The sequence below is a fragment of the Protopterus annectens genome, chromosome 2.part1, assembly GCF_019279795.1.
Source record: "Protopterus annectens isolate FY-2018-M chromosome 2.part1, PAN1.0, whole genome shotgun sequence".
Taxonomy (NCBI): domain Eukaryota; kingdom Metazoa; phylum Chordata; order Ceratodontiformes; family Protopteridae; genus Protopterus; species Protopterus annectens.
In genome coordinates this window covers 1878837965-1878856792 of record NC_056729.1, presented here as the reverse complement: position 1 = coordinate 1878856792, position 18828 = coordinate 1878837965, and the positions used below count along the sequence as shown (strand labels likewise).

Sequence of the window (18828 nt, the reverse complement as noted above, 5' to 3'; positions counted from 1 at the left end):
AACATTAATTTATGTACAGCTATAGTAGCCCATACTAACTTTATGAAACTCTTACTTGCCCCACAGGCTGTGTTTACTACTCCAGTAAAGGAGACTCCTCCTGTAAAGCCCTTACCTTTGAAACCGGCCCATACCAAAGCTGGAGCATTGACATCCAACAATTCACTGCTTGTCACAATGCCTACAGTGAAGGCCAAATCAGCTGTCAGCAATCCTGTGCTTCAGAGTGGAAAACCACTAAAGTAAGTAAGAGAAACAGAAACAAAGGTAATAAAGATAGACTTACAATAGCAAAGCTTAATTCCTGGGGTTTTACAACATCCATTATACTGGTCATTTGTACAATCAATGGGCATAATAAGGATGTGCAGAAGTAGTGGCATTAATATCCTTGTTGCTCTGTACTATTTGTTTATATGATTATAAACCAACTATGTCAGTTATTCCAAGCTGCATTGTTTTAAAGGTATACACAGGGATTTGCCAGCAAATGAGTTCATCAGAATTAAAATCACTGCCACTCAGTTTATTGATAATGCAATTCATCATTCTGCACTTACATCATTGTATATTAGATGTGTAGTTAATATCTCATAAAGGTAGTGTGGATTTAATATATATTATACAATGACTGGCCATAAGCATTCAAAAAGTAGCATGATGACTGATCAGCCCAATCGGCGTGCCTGTTGTAAATCTGAGCATATACCAATGGAAAAAGGTCCAGTTGCGCAGACTTTGTTCCATTAATATACGCAATAAAAATTTACTTTTCTTTCATTTTTTAACAACTCACAGAGTTGGAGACCCAAACAAACGAAACAGACGGCACAGAGAAAAATAAAAAGATAATCAGGCACGTTATGCAAAATTAAAGAAATGTACCTGATTGTCCTTTTATTTTCTCTGTCCCATCTCTCCCGTACGTTAAAAGCCTCATGGTTTCTTTTTTTTTTTTTTTATTTAAAAAAAAAAAACAAAAAAAACAAAGGCAATCTTCCTTTCGCTGTTGCTTCCTCTTACACAGCACTGGTGTTAGTCCCATGCACATGTGCAGTACATCAGCAATTCCCCAGGATACCAAGGAAAAAGCAGAAGAGCACCACGGAGCCATTATACAAAGACATTATTTAAGAAAAGTAAGTCATTTTTTTTCTTAAATAATGTCATTGTATAATAGCAATAACAGACTCCGTGATGTGGTATATTGAAGATTTACTCACAGTTGGCTTTGTTTAAACACTTGGGCTTCTCCCTAGTGATTAAACCACACCAACCGTGAGTAAATCTTCAATATACTACACCCATGTTGTCTGTTATTGCTATATTATTATACATCATTTAAGAAAATAGCCTTCAAGCATGGATATTTGATTGGTTAAGTGGAGTCTTTTGGCAGTAGTAAACACCAACTGTTTCACAAAAGGACTATTCAGACACCTTAAGCCATTAAGATGTTGTCAGCAAGTCAGTGAAATTATATACAAAGAAAATCCAGTGCTGCAGAAAGCAAAGATCAATTACTGTCCGTTCAAAAAAAAAAAAATGACTGATGAAGGAAATAATTTTGGAATATGTGGAAACCAGTGGAACAATGGACGACTAGATGAATTCACAACAAAAAACCTATGCCAGAGAAATCTAATGGAGTGCTTTGAGTAGGTAATCAGAAAGTACACTTGTGTAAGTAAACTTAACATTAACAGTAGACGTTTAAATAGATCACTGATGCAGCAGCCTAGGTTATAAGATACATATCCTGCCAAGGACTGGATGACTGGATAATGGGTGATCCGTAGATTGCATCTGATTGGAGAATGAACATTCTCCAGCAGGGTGTTAATATACAAGTAATGCTCTCTGAAAAACGAGTCCGCCACAGCAGCATATCAAGCTGCCGTGGAGCTCGGACAGGAAAACCTAACCACCGCCATTATTAAAATGTAAAAAAAAAAAAAAAAAAAAAAAATTAAAAGAAAATGTGTGTGTGTGTATTTAAGTGTATGCCTGCATGTGATTGAAAGCGAGACCGATCACAGTTATTTTACACTCTCTAAGTAGCGCTTTTGCTGTTTAGCGAAAGTAAAATAAAAATAAATGAAATCCAAAAAGTGTGTATGTGTGCGCGCGCGTGTGTATGTGTATGACTGTGTTTATTTCTGTCTGCATGTTTGACTGAATGCATGCATGAGAACAGAATAGTCCGTGTGTGTGTGTTTGTGTGAGAGAGAGAGAGAGTGTACAGTGAAATTGATCGAGCGATCCCTGGCAGCAGCAGCAGCAGTTAAGAGGTCTGCAAACCTCATATAACACTCAACTGTTCAGATTTTTACTCATATTTTTGGTGTGTTCCTCATAAAAGTTTTGGTTTTCTGCCAAATCAATGAGAACTGAAGTTCATAGGTTCATAGGTGTGTAAAAGGCTAATGGCCCTGGAGCCTTTACAAGCCTAGCCCATAGGATTATCCTGGCATTGTGCCACCCGACCTTAGATCCTAGTGCCTCTGTCAAGTAGAGCCACTGGAGTGATCCCCGGGATGAATTTTCTATTTCCCATCCACTCAACAAGATTTCTCAAGAGGGTCAGTGAGGTATCTGCTTGACATGTATGGGAAGTCTATTCCATAGCATGGGCAGTCTCTCTAGGTTATGAACCTGTCCCTCCAGCATGTTCTGTTGATTGTGGCAATGAGGTTGAGGTCTCTGGAGCATGTGGTGCGGAGGGATTCGGATTTCTTTAGATGTAGCATTTTTAACAGAGCTGGGTCAGACATGGCTTTGTAAGCCAAGCAGAAATTGCCTCTAAGTAGGCGATATAAGACAGAGAATAGTTGGAGTTTTTTGAGTCTGTCCAAATAGGACAAGTGTTTAAGGCCTAGGATCCTTTTTATGAGGTACTTTTGTGGCCTCTCCAGTTGTTGCAGGTGTCTAGTGAGGTACATGCCAAATGGGGCATTGTACTCTATGATTGGCCTAATGAGGGAAGAGTAGAGGGTGACAATGACCTCTTTCTTCCTGGATGCAAAACCCTTACTAATGAGATGTGCCATATACGACTTTCTGACCACAGTGGCAATATGGTGGTCAAAAGAGAGGTTGCTGTCAGCCTGTGTTCCCAGATCTCTCATAACGCCTTCTGTGTTCAGTGGATTACCATCAATGTGATAATTCAAGTGAACCAGGTTTTTCCCAAGGGGGATGATGACACATTTTTTGGCATTCAGCTTAAGGCCATGGTTCTGACACCAGTCGTTGTTGTCAATGAGCCTTTCTGTAGGATGTCAAAATCACTTGGGGAGTTAATAATAGCTCCCAACTTGCAATCGTCTGCAAACTTTGTCAGCCAGAGTCCCTTTGTGTTGGCCTGGACTTCAGAGAAGTAGATACCAAACAGGAGAGGACCCAGGATCGAACTCTGTGTGACTTCACTCATGACTGGTCGGCAATCTGACTTGGAGTCAGCTCCTTTCACACTGTGGGTTCTATCTGTGAGCCAGTTTGTAACCCACCTAGTGATACAGGGGTTGATGCCTAGCTTAGTGTGTTTTTCTATAATTCCTGAGTGGGGAATGGATATCAAACGCCTTGGCCAGATCAAGGTAGACTGTATGAACCACCGTGCCTTCATCCACAGTTCTGGTGACAGACTCAAAGAAGTCGACCAAGTTGAGCAGTCATGATCGACCCTTCACAAACCAAACTGTGTAGCATCCAGAGTTTGGAGATTCCCTATATCCTTGTTTATTAGGTCCATGATGATGCATTCCATAGCTTTGCATATCAGAGTCAGAGAATAAAGGCAGGCATTTGATTTATAGACTTCATACCCTTCAGAAAATTCATGCTAATGGGACACCTGTTATTTTATCAACTCTCTTAAGTTTATAAGAGCAATATTAATTGTCCCTGTTTTTGCCCCCCCCATTATTTATGACTTTGTCTATATTTCTTTTGATAAAAGGTCTTAGCTCAACATATCTGGATAAGCATAAATAAACAGGGGGCAAAGAATCAAAATAGGGACATATTTAAATTATCCTTTTATAAAATCACAACATTACTTGAACATTAGGATTTGTTTCAGCTTGCATTTTCTGAAGCAGAGGTTTGTGAGTGTGTGTGTGTGTGTGTGTGTGTGTGTGTGTGTGTGTGTGTGTGTGTGTGTGTGTGTGTGTGTGTGTGTGTGTGTGTGTGTGTGTGTGTGTGTGCGTGCGTGCGTGCGTGTGTGTGTACCTGCATGAGAAAGACTGACCACTGACAGCAGTAGTAAAGAGGTCTGCATACTTCTCAAATTTCAGCTAAAGAAATATGGATAAACAGAAAAAAATGGGGAACAAAAGCTCACAAACAGGAACTTTTAGTTATGTACTCACCATAACTTCAGATGTTTGGGATCCATCTCGCCTACATTCTGACTGATGGGTTCGGAGCCGATCCTCGGCTCCGACTCGGCACGCTTATGCCAAAGAGCGAAGTCTCTTATTGGCTGAGCTTACTATATCCCAGGATGCACCACTACCAGTCCCCCAGATCTAGTTTGTCCGCATACATGCACACACGCATGCACTGCTTATATAACATTGACAGATGATACAAGATAAAAACAGTAGAACCCAAACCGTTCAATCTCTTCTGATCTCCAAGGCAGGGGAAGGAGGGTGGGTATTAGGAATGTAGGCGAGATGGATCCCAAACATCTGAAGTTATGGTGAGTACATAACTAAAAGATGTTATGTGATCCTATCTCGCCTACATTCTGACTGATGGGACAGCGTCCCTAGCACCTAAATCCTGGGTGGCTCACTGGAAAACACTCCTGAGTACCGTGGAACCAAATGATGCTCGTCCTTTAGATGCCACATCCAATTTATAGTGGGAAATGAAAGTGTGCGGGTTGGACCAAGTAGCCGCAGCACAAATTTCAGAAATAGCGAGCTTGGAATGGAATGCAATAGAGGTAGCCATAGCTCTAGTAGAGTGAGCTTTGACAGATGTTGTAAGTTGCTTATTTGAAGAGGAATAAGCTTGAGTTATGCAATCTCTGATCCATTTGGCAATAGTAGCTTTAGTAATGGTTTTACCCAGTTTATTATCTGAAAAGGACACAAACAATTGATCTGTTTTCCGAACTTGCTGAGTCCTATCTAGATAGAAGCGTAATTGCCTGTGAACATCCAACGTATGGAAGGTATATTCCGCTTTGTTTGAAAATTTTGGAAAGAAAACTGGTAGCTCTAAAGATTGTTGGAGACAGAGATTAGAGCAAACTTTTGGGACAAAAGATGGGTTAGGTCTAAGTGATACTCTATCCTTGTGAAAAATCAAGTACGGTGGTTTGATAGATAGGGCTTGAAGTTCTGAAACCCTTCTTGCAGAGGTAATTGCAATTAAGAAGGCAGTTTTCCAAGACAGATATTTCAACTCACATGTAGCAGCTGGTTCAAAGGGGGAAGATGTCAAGGCACGAAGTACCAAATTAAGATCCCACGGAGGCGCAGGATGAAAAACTGGGGGTCTTAAAAGCACAGCACCTTTCATGAAAGTTTTACATAATCTGCTGCTCATCAACGGTGGGTCTATGGATTCGTGAAATTTGGAGATAGCTGCTAGTTGAACTTTAATAGTAGAGACTGAAGATCCTTGATTAAACAAGGATGTTAAAAATTTCAAGACCTCTGGTATCGGGGCAGTAATAGGGTCTAAGCCTCTGAGTTGAGCCCAGATAGCAAACCTCTTCCACTTACTGTGATACAATTTCTTAGTGGTGGGTTTGTGGGCTGAAGATAAAATGTGAATAACTTCCGGGTCCAAGGTGTGATTTCTGACTAAAGTCGGAAGTGGAGGAGCCAAGCTGTTAATTTCAAAGTGTGAAGGGACTGGTGCTGTTGTCCCGACTGATGAACCAGAAGATCCGGAGTTAGATCCAAGAACCAAGGACCGTCCAGAGTATATTTCTGTAGGTAGGGGAACCATACCTGACGAGGCCAATACGGAGCAATTAGAATCATTGTGGACCCCAATTGGGAAGCTTTCTGGATGACTTTGGGGAGGAGTGGAATCGGAGGGAAAGCATAAAGCAGTCCTGTTGGCCAAGGTTGGACTAGAGCATCCGTAGCTGCCTCCCCTTGACGCGGTCAAGGAAAAGAACCTTTTGCACTTCGTGTTTTGTGGTGTTGCAAACAGGTCACAGCACGGAATCCCCCATCTTTTGAAAATCTGAGCTGCTACTGTTTCGTTCAGAGACCACTCGTGAGGAGAGAGAATAGTCCTGCTCAGTCTGTCTGCCAATACATTGGATTTTCCTGGAATGTGGGTCGCTACCAGGAAGCGCTTGGTAGCCACTGCCCATTCCCACACCCTCATGGCCTCTCTGCAAAGGGGGTAAGATCTGGTCCCTCCTTGTTTGTTTAAATACCAGACTACCGACATGTTGTCTGTGTGGATGGCGATAATGCCTTGAGGGAGAAACTTGTGGAGGGCTTGTAGGGACAGAAGTACAGCCCTCATTTCCAACACATTGATATGGAGAAATGTTTCGTTTGGGAGCCAAGAACCCTGAATTGACCTGCCCAGACAATGCCCCCCCCACCCCGTCTGGGAGGCATCCGTTGTCAAGGTGGCCACCGGAGGGGGTATAACAAAAGGTCTTCCCTGATTCAGATTGGATGGCAGAAGCCACCAGCGGAGGTCCCGTTTGCACGTTTCTGTAATCAGTATGTGATGATTGAGGGGGAGATCTTGAAAAGACCATTGTGTCGATAACAGCCACTGAAGAATCCTCATGTGCAATCTTGCCAGAGGAACTAGGAGAACCGTGGCAGACATTGAACCTAAAAGTTGCAGGACCATCCTGGCTGAGGCTTTGGATCTTAGAAGCAGGGCTCGGACTTGATCTTGTAATGTTTGTATCCTTTCGGTAGGAAGGAAGATTCGCATTAATTTTGAGTCTATCTCTGCTCCTATGAATCTTATGCGCTGAGAAGGCAGCAAGACAGACTTTGACCAGTTGAATGTAATTCCCAGGGAAGCACCCAGGGAGATGGTGGCTTGTAGGTTCTCTAGTAGTAGATGCCTGGTGGTGGCAGTCAGGAGCCAGTCGTCCAGATAGGGAAACACTTGGAATCCGAGACTCCTCAGGTGAGCAGTCACTACTGCCAAACACTTGGTGAACACCCTGGGGCTGTGATGAGACCAAAGGGCAGTGCACAAAATTGGAAATGACTGTCTCCCAGGCTAAAGCGCAGATACCTCCTGGACGCCTGATGTATTGGTATGTGATAATAGGCGTCCTTGAGATCTATGGAGCACATCCAAACATCTTTCTCCAACAATGGGAGAATGGATTGTAAAGTGACCATTCAGAATTTGGACTTCATGACGGACTGGTTTAGTTTGCTGAGATCCAAAATGGGTCTCAGGTCCCCTGTCTTTTTTGGCACTAAAAGAACCTTGAGTAATTTCTGGATCCGATCTGGTCTGTGGGGACGGTTGGATGACTCCTTTTTCTAGCAGCTTTGAAGCTTCTACGGCTGCAATTTCCCTTTGACTGGGTGGTGGGTCCGGGATTTTTTTGGACGGTGGGGGTGAGTGTGTGAAGGGAATGGTGTAACCTCCGGCAATAATGCGAAGCACCCATCTGTCCTGAGTAATAGACTCCCAGGCTTCTAGGTGCTTGGCAAAACGGCACCCGACTGGCTCCGGAGCAGCACAGCCGGGCAATTCCTCATGGAGTGTGGGAGGCTGAAGAGCCACGAAAGGACTCGCGGTCTCCAGTGTTGCGGGGGCCTCTGCCGCCTCTGGGACGGCGTCTCCCAGAAAAATTTCCCCGTCCTCTGCCTCTGGAAGGGGAATCTTCCTGCTGTTGAGGAAAGAATTTCTGTGATTTGCGGAACCACATCTTCCCTCCTCTTTTAGCCTTGGGATAAGGCCGAAAGGGAGTGGAATAACGTGCTCCTATGGCAGATAAAGTCTTTCCCTCTTGCTCACAGCGGGTAAGAGTGTCTTTTACCTTGGGTCCAAACAAAGAGGACCCATCAAAGGGAGCGTCGGCAAAGGAAGACTTGAAGGCCTTCGCGAAATGACACAAACGGAGCCAGGCTTGTCTCCGTAGAGCCACGCCTGTGCCTGCCGCTCTACCCGCCCCTTTGGCCGCATATGAAATGAGCCTCATGGACGAGTTAGAAATCGAGGTAAGGATAGCCAACTGAGAGCTAACCGACTGGGCTAGCTGCTCAGGTAGGTTACCTGAGAGGGAGTCTGAGAGCTCCTTGACCAGATCCCTCTGTAGTCTGGTGAAATGTGCCAAATAATTCAGGGACCTCAGAGTAAAGGCCGCTGAAGTCAGGGTGCTCTTCCCGTACCGGTCCATGCTCCTAGACTCCTTATTAGGAGGATGGACGGACGTTGAAGCCTCTGCCACGTCCTGCTGGGTAGCAGATGCCACCACCATGGCATCTACAGCCACGCCTTTCGTTAAGAACTCCTTCTCAGGTGGGGCAGACAAAAATTTGTTAGGGCGAGAAGGCACTGGTTCCACAGTATCTGGATGTTCCCACGCCCTCCGACAAACCAAATCCAGGAGCTCGTCGAAGGGCGGAGACACCCAGGAGGCGGAGGGCTGAGCCCCGAAGGCCTTGAGGAACACTGACTCATCAGCGGAGGGGGGTTTGGAATCCCAGCCGCCTCGTTGCTTGAGGATCTCTAGAATGTCTGCAAATGAGACATCATCCGAGGACGACTTTGGGGACCCCTCCGCATCATCAAGATCAGTGTCCGATGTAAGAGACTCATCGGGGGAGTCCACGTGCTTCCTCTTGCACGATCTCTTCCTTGGGGGCTCCTCTGAAGACAACTCCGAAAGACCCTCAGGAGGAGGGGAACCCCCAGCGGGGGTAACCTCAGGCCCCGGGGCTCCGCTGCCTAGAGACAGGGGAACAGCCAAAGACCCAGTCTCCATGCCCAGGGAAGGTGCCGGTAAAGCCGTAGAGATGGCCGAAGAAGACTTGGCCAATGCACTCCCCATAGCTCTGAAGGCCGGACCCCCAGAATCCTGGGAGGGTCCAGTCTCCGGAGCCATGATAGCAGACGGAAGTCCCGCGGCCGAAGCACCGAGAGGGAGGCTTGGAACTGACAGCATTGGTCCCGAAACGTCACCCCCGGGTCCGGCCGAAGAAGTCCGTGTGCTAAACTCGGACCCGAAGGCCATGATTGGAGTAAGGGTCGGAGCCGACCCTAGGATCTCCACTGGCTCCATCAGCACCTGCTCCGACGGAGCCGAAGCGGTCGGAGGAGGAATGGCAATGGAATGGGCTATCGGCTCCGAAGCCAATTGGGTCGGAGCCGAAACAAATTTCTGAAGGACTGGGGACTGGAAAAGTCTTTGGAGCACCCTGTCTATGTCCGAATCTGACATCCTTGATGACCTGGAAGAGACCGAATGGGTCCGAGTAGGCCTCTCCAACGGCTCCAAGCGACTAGGGGACCGGCTCCGAATCGACTCGACAATTATCGGCGCCGAAGGAATGTCCAAACCAAATTCCATCGGTGCCGAAGAGGGCTTCGGCGCCGAGGAGGAAGTGTCTGAGTGGACAACCTTCATCGGCTCCGAGATCAGTGGAGCCGATGAAGGTGACCCGCCTCTCGATGCCCCAGACGTCGGCTCCGAACCCAGAGTTGTCGAGGCTGGAGGCATCGAGGCAGACCGTTCCGCCCTCGGCTCCGAAGTCCTTGGAGCCGAAGGAGAAGCCTGCCTATGTTTTTTGGTGGTCGGTTCCGACGGACTGGTCGGAGCCGAAGCCCTTTTCTTTTTAGCAGGAGAAGGAGAGGAAGCTAATGCCTCTTCCAATGAGGGTTTAATAAGGCCTTTTAGAATAAGTTTATGTTTCCTCTCTTGGAGGACCCTCGAGGAAAATGTGTGACACACACTACAGGACTCCTGCAAGTGTTTGGCGCCCAAACAGTACACACAGAGAGAGTGGTCATCTGTAATAGACATTTTGAAGCTGCACTTAGTGCACTTCTTAAAACCAGAAGGCCTAGGAGCCTGTGACATTATGGCAACCAATCAAGTGTAACAGCCGAAAACAAAACACACTAATTACCACAGAGAAAAACTTTTCTCTCTCTCTCTTTTTTTTTTTTTTTTTTAACCAAGAACTGTCACAAAGAGAAACTAGACAGGATCCAAGAACCCTTAAATACAAAACTGAACTTGAAGGCAAAGTAACTGACAGGGGAAGGCCCTTCAACTGAAAGGAAACCTCTAGTCAGAAAAAAAGGCGCAATCACCACACAAATACTTCACAAAAAGTATCAATCATACACAAAAAGACTAAATAGCCGTTAAAACAGCTTTTTTGTTGAAAATCTAGGAATTCCCTGACAGGAAAGTAAGTGAAAAACACTACTTAGCTCAGCCAGCTCGAGACCACGTCTTTGCTTGATAGCGGCAAACGAGATCTGGGGGACTGGTAGTGGTGCATCCTGGGATATAGTAAGCTCAGCCAATAAGAGACTTCGCTCTTTGGCATAAGCGTGCCGAGTCGGAGCCGAGGATCGGCTCCGAACCCATCAGTCAGAATGTAGGCGAGATAGGATCACATAACATCATATTTTAATTATTGTTCTTATAAAAGTTGCTTAAATAACAATATTTATGTTAGAATTAATTTTCTAAACAAAATAGAATTTTGAAACTCAAATTTACGCCACTATTTAGGGATATCATCCTCTAATAAACTGGCAACAAACCTAATATTTTAGGAGTAAGGAACCAAAAAAATCAAGTAAATACCTGGACATTTTTTAAAGTGTTATATTTTTGATGTAAAATGCTTCCTCCAACACCACTAACATGTACTGCAGCAAGTTTGAAACATTAGGTGGAGAAACTATTTTACATCAAAAATAGGCTACTGATCTGTGAGGATTTTAAGAAGCCCAGTCGTACATTCCCACAGTAGTTTTTAGCCCTTATATTTTGTGTATGAATATCCCATAGGACGGCAGAATGAAGATATGGTAGGACATTTATTTGTTGTCCCTATCCATGAGGGACATGGCTGCGGTTTCCCATCCATTCTTCTAAATTACATCTGGACTAAGGGAAGTACTTCACTTTATGTGCAGGTATTCTCTGTGATAGACACCTGTCCCTCCAACAAGTAGCATTCATGCTACAAAAGAGTTTGAGATCCCTTAAATGGGTTTTCATGCTACCATTGGACTTGTTAATGTCTAACAGTTATGGTAAGTAGTCAATGCCCTGGTAGAATGGGCCCTAACCCTACCTGGAAATGAATATGGTAAAAGTGACAATCAGCAATAACAAGACAGCATTTGGAAGATAAGTACCTGTTTTGATACTGATTATTCCATTTTTCTAATCTTCATATGAAATAAACAGCTAACTAGAATTACTGAAGTTTTTTACCCTGTCAATGTAGTATCCAAGTTGCCTGTGTACATTCCCCTATTTTTTGGTTCTGGGTAGAAAACAGGGAGACAAATAGCCTGTCTCAAAGTAAACTCCAACTACTTCAGGCATAAATAAAGGAATTATTCTCAGTTATTCTACATTTGTGAATGGTGAGATAAGGCTGAATCACCATAAGAGACTGTAATTCAGAAAATTCTCTTGCAAAATAAGTCAGCGCAATGAGTAAACACTGCTTTCCAAGATAAGAATTTCAAATCATCCTCGTGATCATGTTCAAAAGAAAAAAGTGCAAGTTCCACCAATACAAAATTAGATCCAAAAAAGGAGCCACCTGCCTTATAGGCGGACTGATATGTATTACCTCTTTCAATAACTGTTTCACTTGAGGTAGGGTAGGCTAGAAAGGGGGACCCATGGGCAAACAAGTAGAGATGTTTGACAGGTGAATCCTGAAAGAGTAAGAAAGGCCAAAGAATAGTAGCTCACAGAAATATTATAGAACCAGAGGCATCTTGGCCTGAAAAAGATCCTGCTTTTTAGTTTGACACCAATTAGAAAATATTTTCCACTTACCAAAATATGATTTTCAGGTAACTTGTTTCTTAGTCTCCCGTATTACCATTTGCAAATCTTCAGAAAACAGGTGCCTAAAATGTATTGTAATTCAATTATCCAGGCAGTTTATTGAAGAAGTGGAAGGCTGGAGTTTATCAAACAACCCCGTCTTTGAGAGTAAATCCATCCTGTGAGGAAGCTTGTGGTAACTGCCCTTTATCATTTTCAAAAGAAGAGAGCACCACTATTGCCTGGACCAAAAGTGGATCACTATAATTTTCCTTGCAGAGTTCTGAATCTTTAGAAGAACTCTGGTTAATCACAGGAAAGGACAGAAAGGCATACAGGAACATCCCTGTCCATGGAAATGAAAACGCATCTGTCCTCCTGGTCTTTGTGCAAGGACTTCTGAAGCAGAACTTCTTTAATTGTCTATTGTGAATAGAAGCAAAAAGATATATTTTAGGAGTTCCCATAGTTATATCAATTCCTGGAAGACCCCCTAGGTGCAACTTCCATTTGTGTGGGTCTGTCCTGGCCCTGCTCAGTTTGTCTGCAATAATGTTCTCTGATGGGATGAAAGCAACCTGGCAGGAAATGGTGTTATGAGTTGTTAGCTCCTAGGTTATCACAGCTAGTCTACAAAGTGGGTATGATAGGATTCCCCCTATTTATTTATGTACCACAACACCATGGTATTGTCTGTGATTATTAGAAGAGGGTCTGGAACCTTGGTAAGCTTATTAATAATGTAAAAAGAAAAAAGAAAAGCGCAAAGTACTCAAAAATCCAAAGGTTGATGGAAATACTTGAAGTCTTTAGATAAAACACAATTTTATTGTCTCACTTCACATGGAAAACGCTGACAACATGAAAACCACGAACTGGAAAACGCTGACAACATGAAAACCACGAACTGGAAAACGCTGACAACATGAAAACCACGAACAGCGTTAATGCTTTTGCTTGATTTGGATGTGAATTTTTATTTGTTCCAGTTCGTGGTTTTCATGTTGTCAGCGTTTTCCATGTGAAGTGAGACAATAAAATTGTGTTTTATCTAAAGACTTCAAGTATTTCCATCAACTTTTGCTTATTAATAATGTCTTAACTGATGTTGTCTTGTTCTTACTAAAAAGAATAGGAATAGAAGACTCCGGGATTTCATTTAATACTTCCTGTTAATTTTAATTCATGATGACTTTTGTTCTTCCCAAATGCTTTCCAAAGAGCTGCATTTCTTGGCCAGCATCTGCATCCTTGTTTTATTTATTTTGGTTTTAAATTATTTTATAAAATTTCAAATGGTTGCTTTTCTTTTTGAATGTAATTTTTGAATGCAGACACTGGTGCTGGCACTGGTGGGGCTAAATAAGTGACTGTTACTGGGCCTTGCATGAACTGCTGCACATTTGCCTGGGCCCAGGATCATGCTGGACCTCTCATAACTTTTAGAGGTCTACCAGCATGGCAATCATCTGTCATAGTCTTCTCATTATGGACATTATTAATCAGCAAGATGCACTGCAACAAATGCACAGTACCTTCTGAACAGAAGCCACAGTTTTCACTGGTCCACTTAACTCAGGACAGAAAAAGGAATTTTGGTGGTTGGGGGTGGGGGTGGGGGGCAGTAGACCATAAGCTCTTAAAATGAGATCTTTAGAAAAGGGTAGGAGCAAACTACATAGAAAAAAATGGGAATCGTGGGAACAATACATACAGGGGAGGAATGAGGTTTAAAAAAAAGGCAGGACTTAAATGAGCTGTATAACGTTTGACTGAAAATGATTGGTAGACTATAAGTGATGATGTTCTTCATCTGTAAATATGTTTGTAATTAATTGCTATGTTAATCAAATTGTTAATCGCTATGTAATCCAGTGTAACTACTGTCTGTTTATTTTACTACTGTCTGTTTATTTTAACTGTGGAGCTTTTCTCCCCGGGCCTCCGCTGAAAATGGACCTACGTCCAGTCGGGCACTCCCGGTCAACAAATGTAAATAAATAAGTGATGTATAATGTTTGCAACTGGGAGCGCGTCAGTATGGTTTGTGATGTGAAATGCTTGCAACTAGGATTGTGTCGACATGGTTTGTTTTTATTTATATAAAGGTATTATTGCCTATGTCAAAAGTGACTGTTTAATAAAGATGTTTCTTGTTTTAAAAAAGTCGAGAATTGAATAATTTATTAATGTTGCTTAGGTTACATGATATACAGCAATATACGTGAAGTATAATGCTTGAAATCGTGAACTTGTTAATACAGTTTGATTACTTTTATATAAATGTAAATGTGACTGTGTCACAAATGATAATTCAATAAAGGTGTCTAAAAAAAAAAAAGAAAGACCAATGTTCTCCTTGCATGCAGAATCAGTGGAGGTTGTACGGGATTCAAAACCTGCAACCAAAGTCCCTCACATATTTGGTACCAGTGCAGTGCTGTAGATGTAAGACTGATAACCCCCTGTATCTGTCACACACACACTCTCTCTCTCTCTCTCTCTCTCTCTCTATAGGTTCATAGGTTCATAGATTAGTACTAAGCTAACTGCCCTTGCGAGCCATTTTAAGCCTAGCCAATTACCCCTTGTGAGACTCAAACCCTGTATATATATATATATATATATATATATATATGTGTGTGTGTGTGTGTGTGTGTGTGTGTTTGTTCACGCACATGTGTGAGGGCTATGTATTACACAGAGATTTATTTTGTTAGCTGAATAGAACGTATACTATCTTTAACTGAATATACTGCTGAATATGCAATTCTTTGAGATACTGATTAAAATGAGTTAGGCTTCCTTTTGTAATTCACACAATGGGTAGTACACATAGCATACAGTGTAGATCTTATATTTTATTTTCACTTCATTCAGGGTATAAGACTTGCCCAAACTGGGGTTGCCCACTTGATTTTGGTCACTGCAAATGTAACATATTGTTTTATTACTTTTCCCTGTCTTCATTAAAAATAGTTCATTTATAATTCTATATGATTTATAGAGGTGGGACTGGTAGAGACTGCACTGAAGGTTTTGTCGTTTTACACAAATGGGCTTTATGTTTTTTGTTTATATATAACTTGTACATGGAAATTTAGGAAGAAATGTTCTACTTTAATGGAATGTATGACCATTTTGTTCATGCAGTACACTTTGTAATTGTTTTCATCTGTGTTGTCTTTTTTGTTTTGCATTTTTGGGCATTTAGTTTTTTTTTGTTTTTTTGTTTTTTTTAATACTTTGAGATTTAGTGGGAAATGGTTTCTGTGTTTAGTTATACATTCACATGTGTAAAGATTTAATAGGCATCCATAAGTAACTGTAGAAAACCAAAATTAGAACAGAGTCCATATCTATCTAGTATGAGGAGTCTGTGAAAGTGATTGCAAATGCAGCAGAAAAGTGCTGAAATAACTCTGAAATACAGAATACATTACCATACATTATATTTGCAAGTCTAGTCTGCCTTTTTGAAAATAATGTCTATTTAGTCTGCTTTTTTTTAAATAATGTCACAAGTGTCTTTACTGACAGTTCAGAAATGAAACTTTCTAGCATTTGTGCAGTCCCATGCATGGTGCGCTACCTTGTTGTTCCTCCCTAGTGGCAAGACAGTTATTCCTAAATAAAATAAGCCTTAAACTTTACCTAACATCTGGACTCAGCACATACATTTTCATTAGTCCCATTGTATTTGATATAACACTTCACACTTTCCCATAAACCATTTTGTTAAATTTCACATATTACATATACAGTGCAGCATAATGGAGGTACTGTACAAGCGAGTGTGCCATCCTTCAGACGAGACATTAAATCGAGGCCCTATCTGCTTGAGTTGGTGGTAGATCAGATGGATGTAAAAGATCCCATGGCACCTATCAAACAGAAGGGGAAGTTCCTTGATGCTCTTTCCAAATATCCCCTAGTGGTATAAATACCAACTTGGGTCTCCCCTGAAAAGAGGATACTAGCCTAGTGGAACTAACCCAGTCAACGAAAAGATAAATACATAAAGCTATATATTATACACCTTACACTTTATAAATATTTTCTGAAACTATCTACCAGTGCTATACTCAAGACAGAACTTTAGTACTTATGTCTTAAGAATAACATTACAATTGTGCTATTACTGTTACCCTTCCAATTACTTTGTTCCCATTCATGTTTGACAAATGACTCTGTCTATAAACACAGCATAACTATCAATCAGAGTTCTATACTTCTGGTTTCTCTTTCCTTTGAGAAGAAGAGAGCTATATAACCGTGTACATTTTCTGCAGTCACTATGTATATTTATCATTCCATAATAATACTATTGTTTCTGTGACTCCCTTTTGTAATATATAATTTGTTTCCAGTTTTGTTTACATGTTATTGACACACAAATCTCCTGATCCAGCCAATATTTACCTCTGGTCCCCTCCCATAGTGGATTTCATCCTGCTCCTAGCTTCCGATCGCCCTCACATTTCATTTCCTTTTTGCTTGTCTGTCCACTCCACCCCCATTCATTCCTGTTTATTTATTACATTTTATTTGATTTTACATGCATGTTATAGTAGCTTCTTATTCTTACCTACATATCCCCTTTTTGTGCATCTTTAACACTTCTATTTTCAGTAACTATATACACAATGTACATACCCCCAAAAGTCATGCTATGCTTTCTAATATCCTCTTTTATTCCACACTTTCTTCATCTTGTCCTTCCATGTTTTCAATTTCATCAGATTTTTATCCTTTATCCCATATATCTGTTCCTCTTCTTCTTTATATTATTTTACTATTTTACTTGTTATTTCCCTGGAACGCTAATTCCACCTAATATGCGGCTTCTCAGCGCTTCTGTGGATCACTAGTGATATCTGCATTGCTTACTGTACTTATTTCCTTGTTTCACTTGAAAGAAAGTTACTGTTTGTTGTTTTTGCATTTAAGTTACCTGTAACACATTGCACTTAAGTTACCTGGCACTTGCGCGCTAAAGCAATTATACAAGTCAGCACTAAAAATTAAAAGCACTACACCCACACTCCCCACTGGCCCTTGTTTTCAATTATTAAGGAATTCCCAATATTATTCTAGCATGTCCAAAGGTCAGTTGTCAATCTCCTCTACGGTCCAGCTGGTGAATCTGGGAATCTTGAGGCAATGTTACAACTGCCTCATGTACACAGACAACCCTCTCCTCCTCCCAACAAATTCCAACACATGTGAGAGATGCAACCATATAGCCAAACTGGAGGCTAAGCTCTCTCAACTCAGTACTGGCATAACCAGTCAGGAGGAGAAGGAAACCACACTCACTACAATTCCAGTCTCACATAGACCTACCATGACAGCAAACCAAACACATAATCACACAAAAACATACTCGGAGGCTCTAAATAAAGATTTGCCTAAGCAGCAGAGACCTCCAAAGCAGACACCCAAGCAACCGCTACCCCAAAACAAAACACGTGCAACACATATCTCACAAAGCCAGTGTGCCGAACAGTCACAGCCCTTAAGACTAAACACACCTGATACACTTGTAATAGGTGACTCTATCGTCAGGCACACTGACGTCCCTCTCACCAGGCTGAACAAGTAGAGGGTCACGGTGAGCAGCCTGTCGGGTGCTAGGATCCTCCACATAACACAAGCACTCAGGTCACTCCAAGGCAAGTACAAATATGACTCCGTCATTGCCCATGCTGGTGTGAATGACCTGAGACGTACCTCCCTGGACTACATGAAAAGAGACATAAAGGAGCTCTCTCAGCATGTAGCCCAGGCCGGTATGACCCTGACCTTGAGTAGCATCTTACCCTCATCAAGAATGATGCCACAATATGAAGACAAGATGATCAATTTCAACAATTGGCTTAAGTACTGGTGTCATTCAAAGGGGATCCAATGCCTGTCAGGTTGGGATGATATGCTCGACAAGCCACGATGCTTCGCTAGGGACGGCTTGCACCTGTCACCCCTGGGCTTTCGGATATTGGCAAAGGCTCTTGCTACCCCCATAGTGCCTTTTTTAGGCAAGGCTCAAAAGACAAACCCACCTCCATAGGTATCACAAGGGATAAGAAACTAAGAGTAATGCTACTCAACGCCAGAAGTCTAAACCTCAAGATGCACTTCGAAACTCTCCTTAGCATGGAGAACATCGATATCTGTGCAGTAACAGAAACCTGGTTCAGGGCTCCCGAGAGCACCCCAGCACTACCAGGTTATACCTCATACCATACTTTTCGGCCCCAAAACTTGGACCGAACCACAAAAGGAGGGGGAGTATCGATATTCATCAAAGATACCCACACCTCCAGGTTGGTGGCAAAGCACGAAGCATCAGAGATTATCCATGTGCAACTAACAGTGGGTAAAACTGCCTTCCAGTTTATAGCCTGCTACAGACCAGCCTCCCAAACCCAGGAACCCCACTCGGCCTTTCTGAGAACACTGGAAAATATGAAGGTCTCCAAACATCATTATATTGGGCGACTTCAACTACCCAAACATAGACTGGGAGCATTACTCTAGCTCCAACACCCTAGCCCAAAGATTCCTAGAATTTATAAACTCAAATGCTATGGAACAACTTGTTACCACTCCCACAAGAGGGGAAAACATACTGGACCTGATCATCACCAACATGGGGACTCTATGCTCCAGACCAGAAGTGTATTCCTCACTGGTAAGATCAGACCATAAACTAATCTCACTGGATATTCACATCCCGACCCCACCCCTGCCCAGACAACCACAGTGAAAAACTTCTCTAAAGCAAATTTCACACTCCTCAAAACCGAGGTGGAATCCTTCAAAGC

At 42.4% G+C, this 18828-nt stretch overlaps 1 protein-coding gene across 1 annotated transcript in view; it reads left to right on the top strand.

Moving 5' to 3' along the window:
* The window catches only part of LOC122794677 (disintegrin and metalloproteinase domain-containing protein 33-like), a 2280125-nt gene that overhangs the window by 2172099 nt on the left and 89198 nt on the right, over positions 1-18828 (top strand). Inside the window, exon 22 of the mRNA XM_044063306.1 lies at positions 67-242. Within this exon, the coding sequence (XP_043919241.1) occupies positions 67-242 (176 nt within the window). The remainder of the gene's footprint in view (positions 1-66; positions 243-18828) is intronic.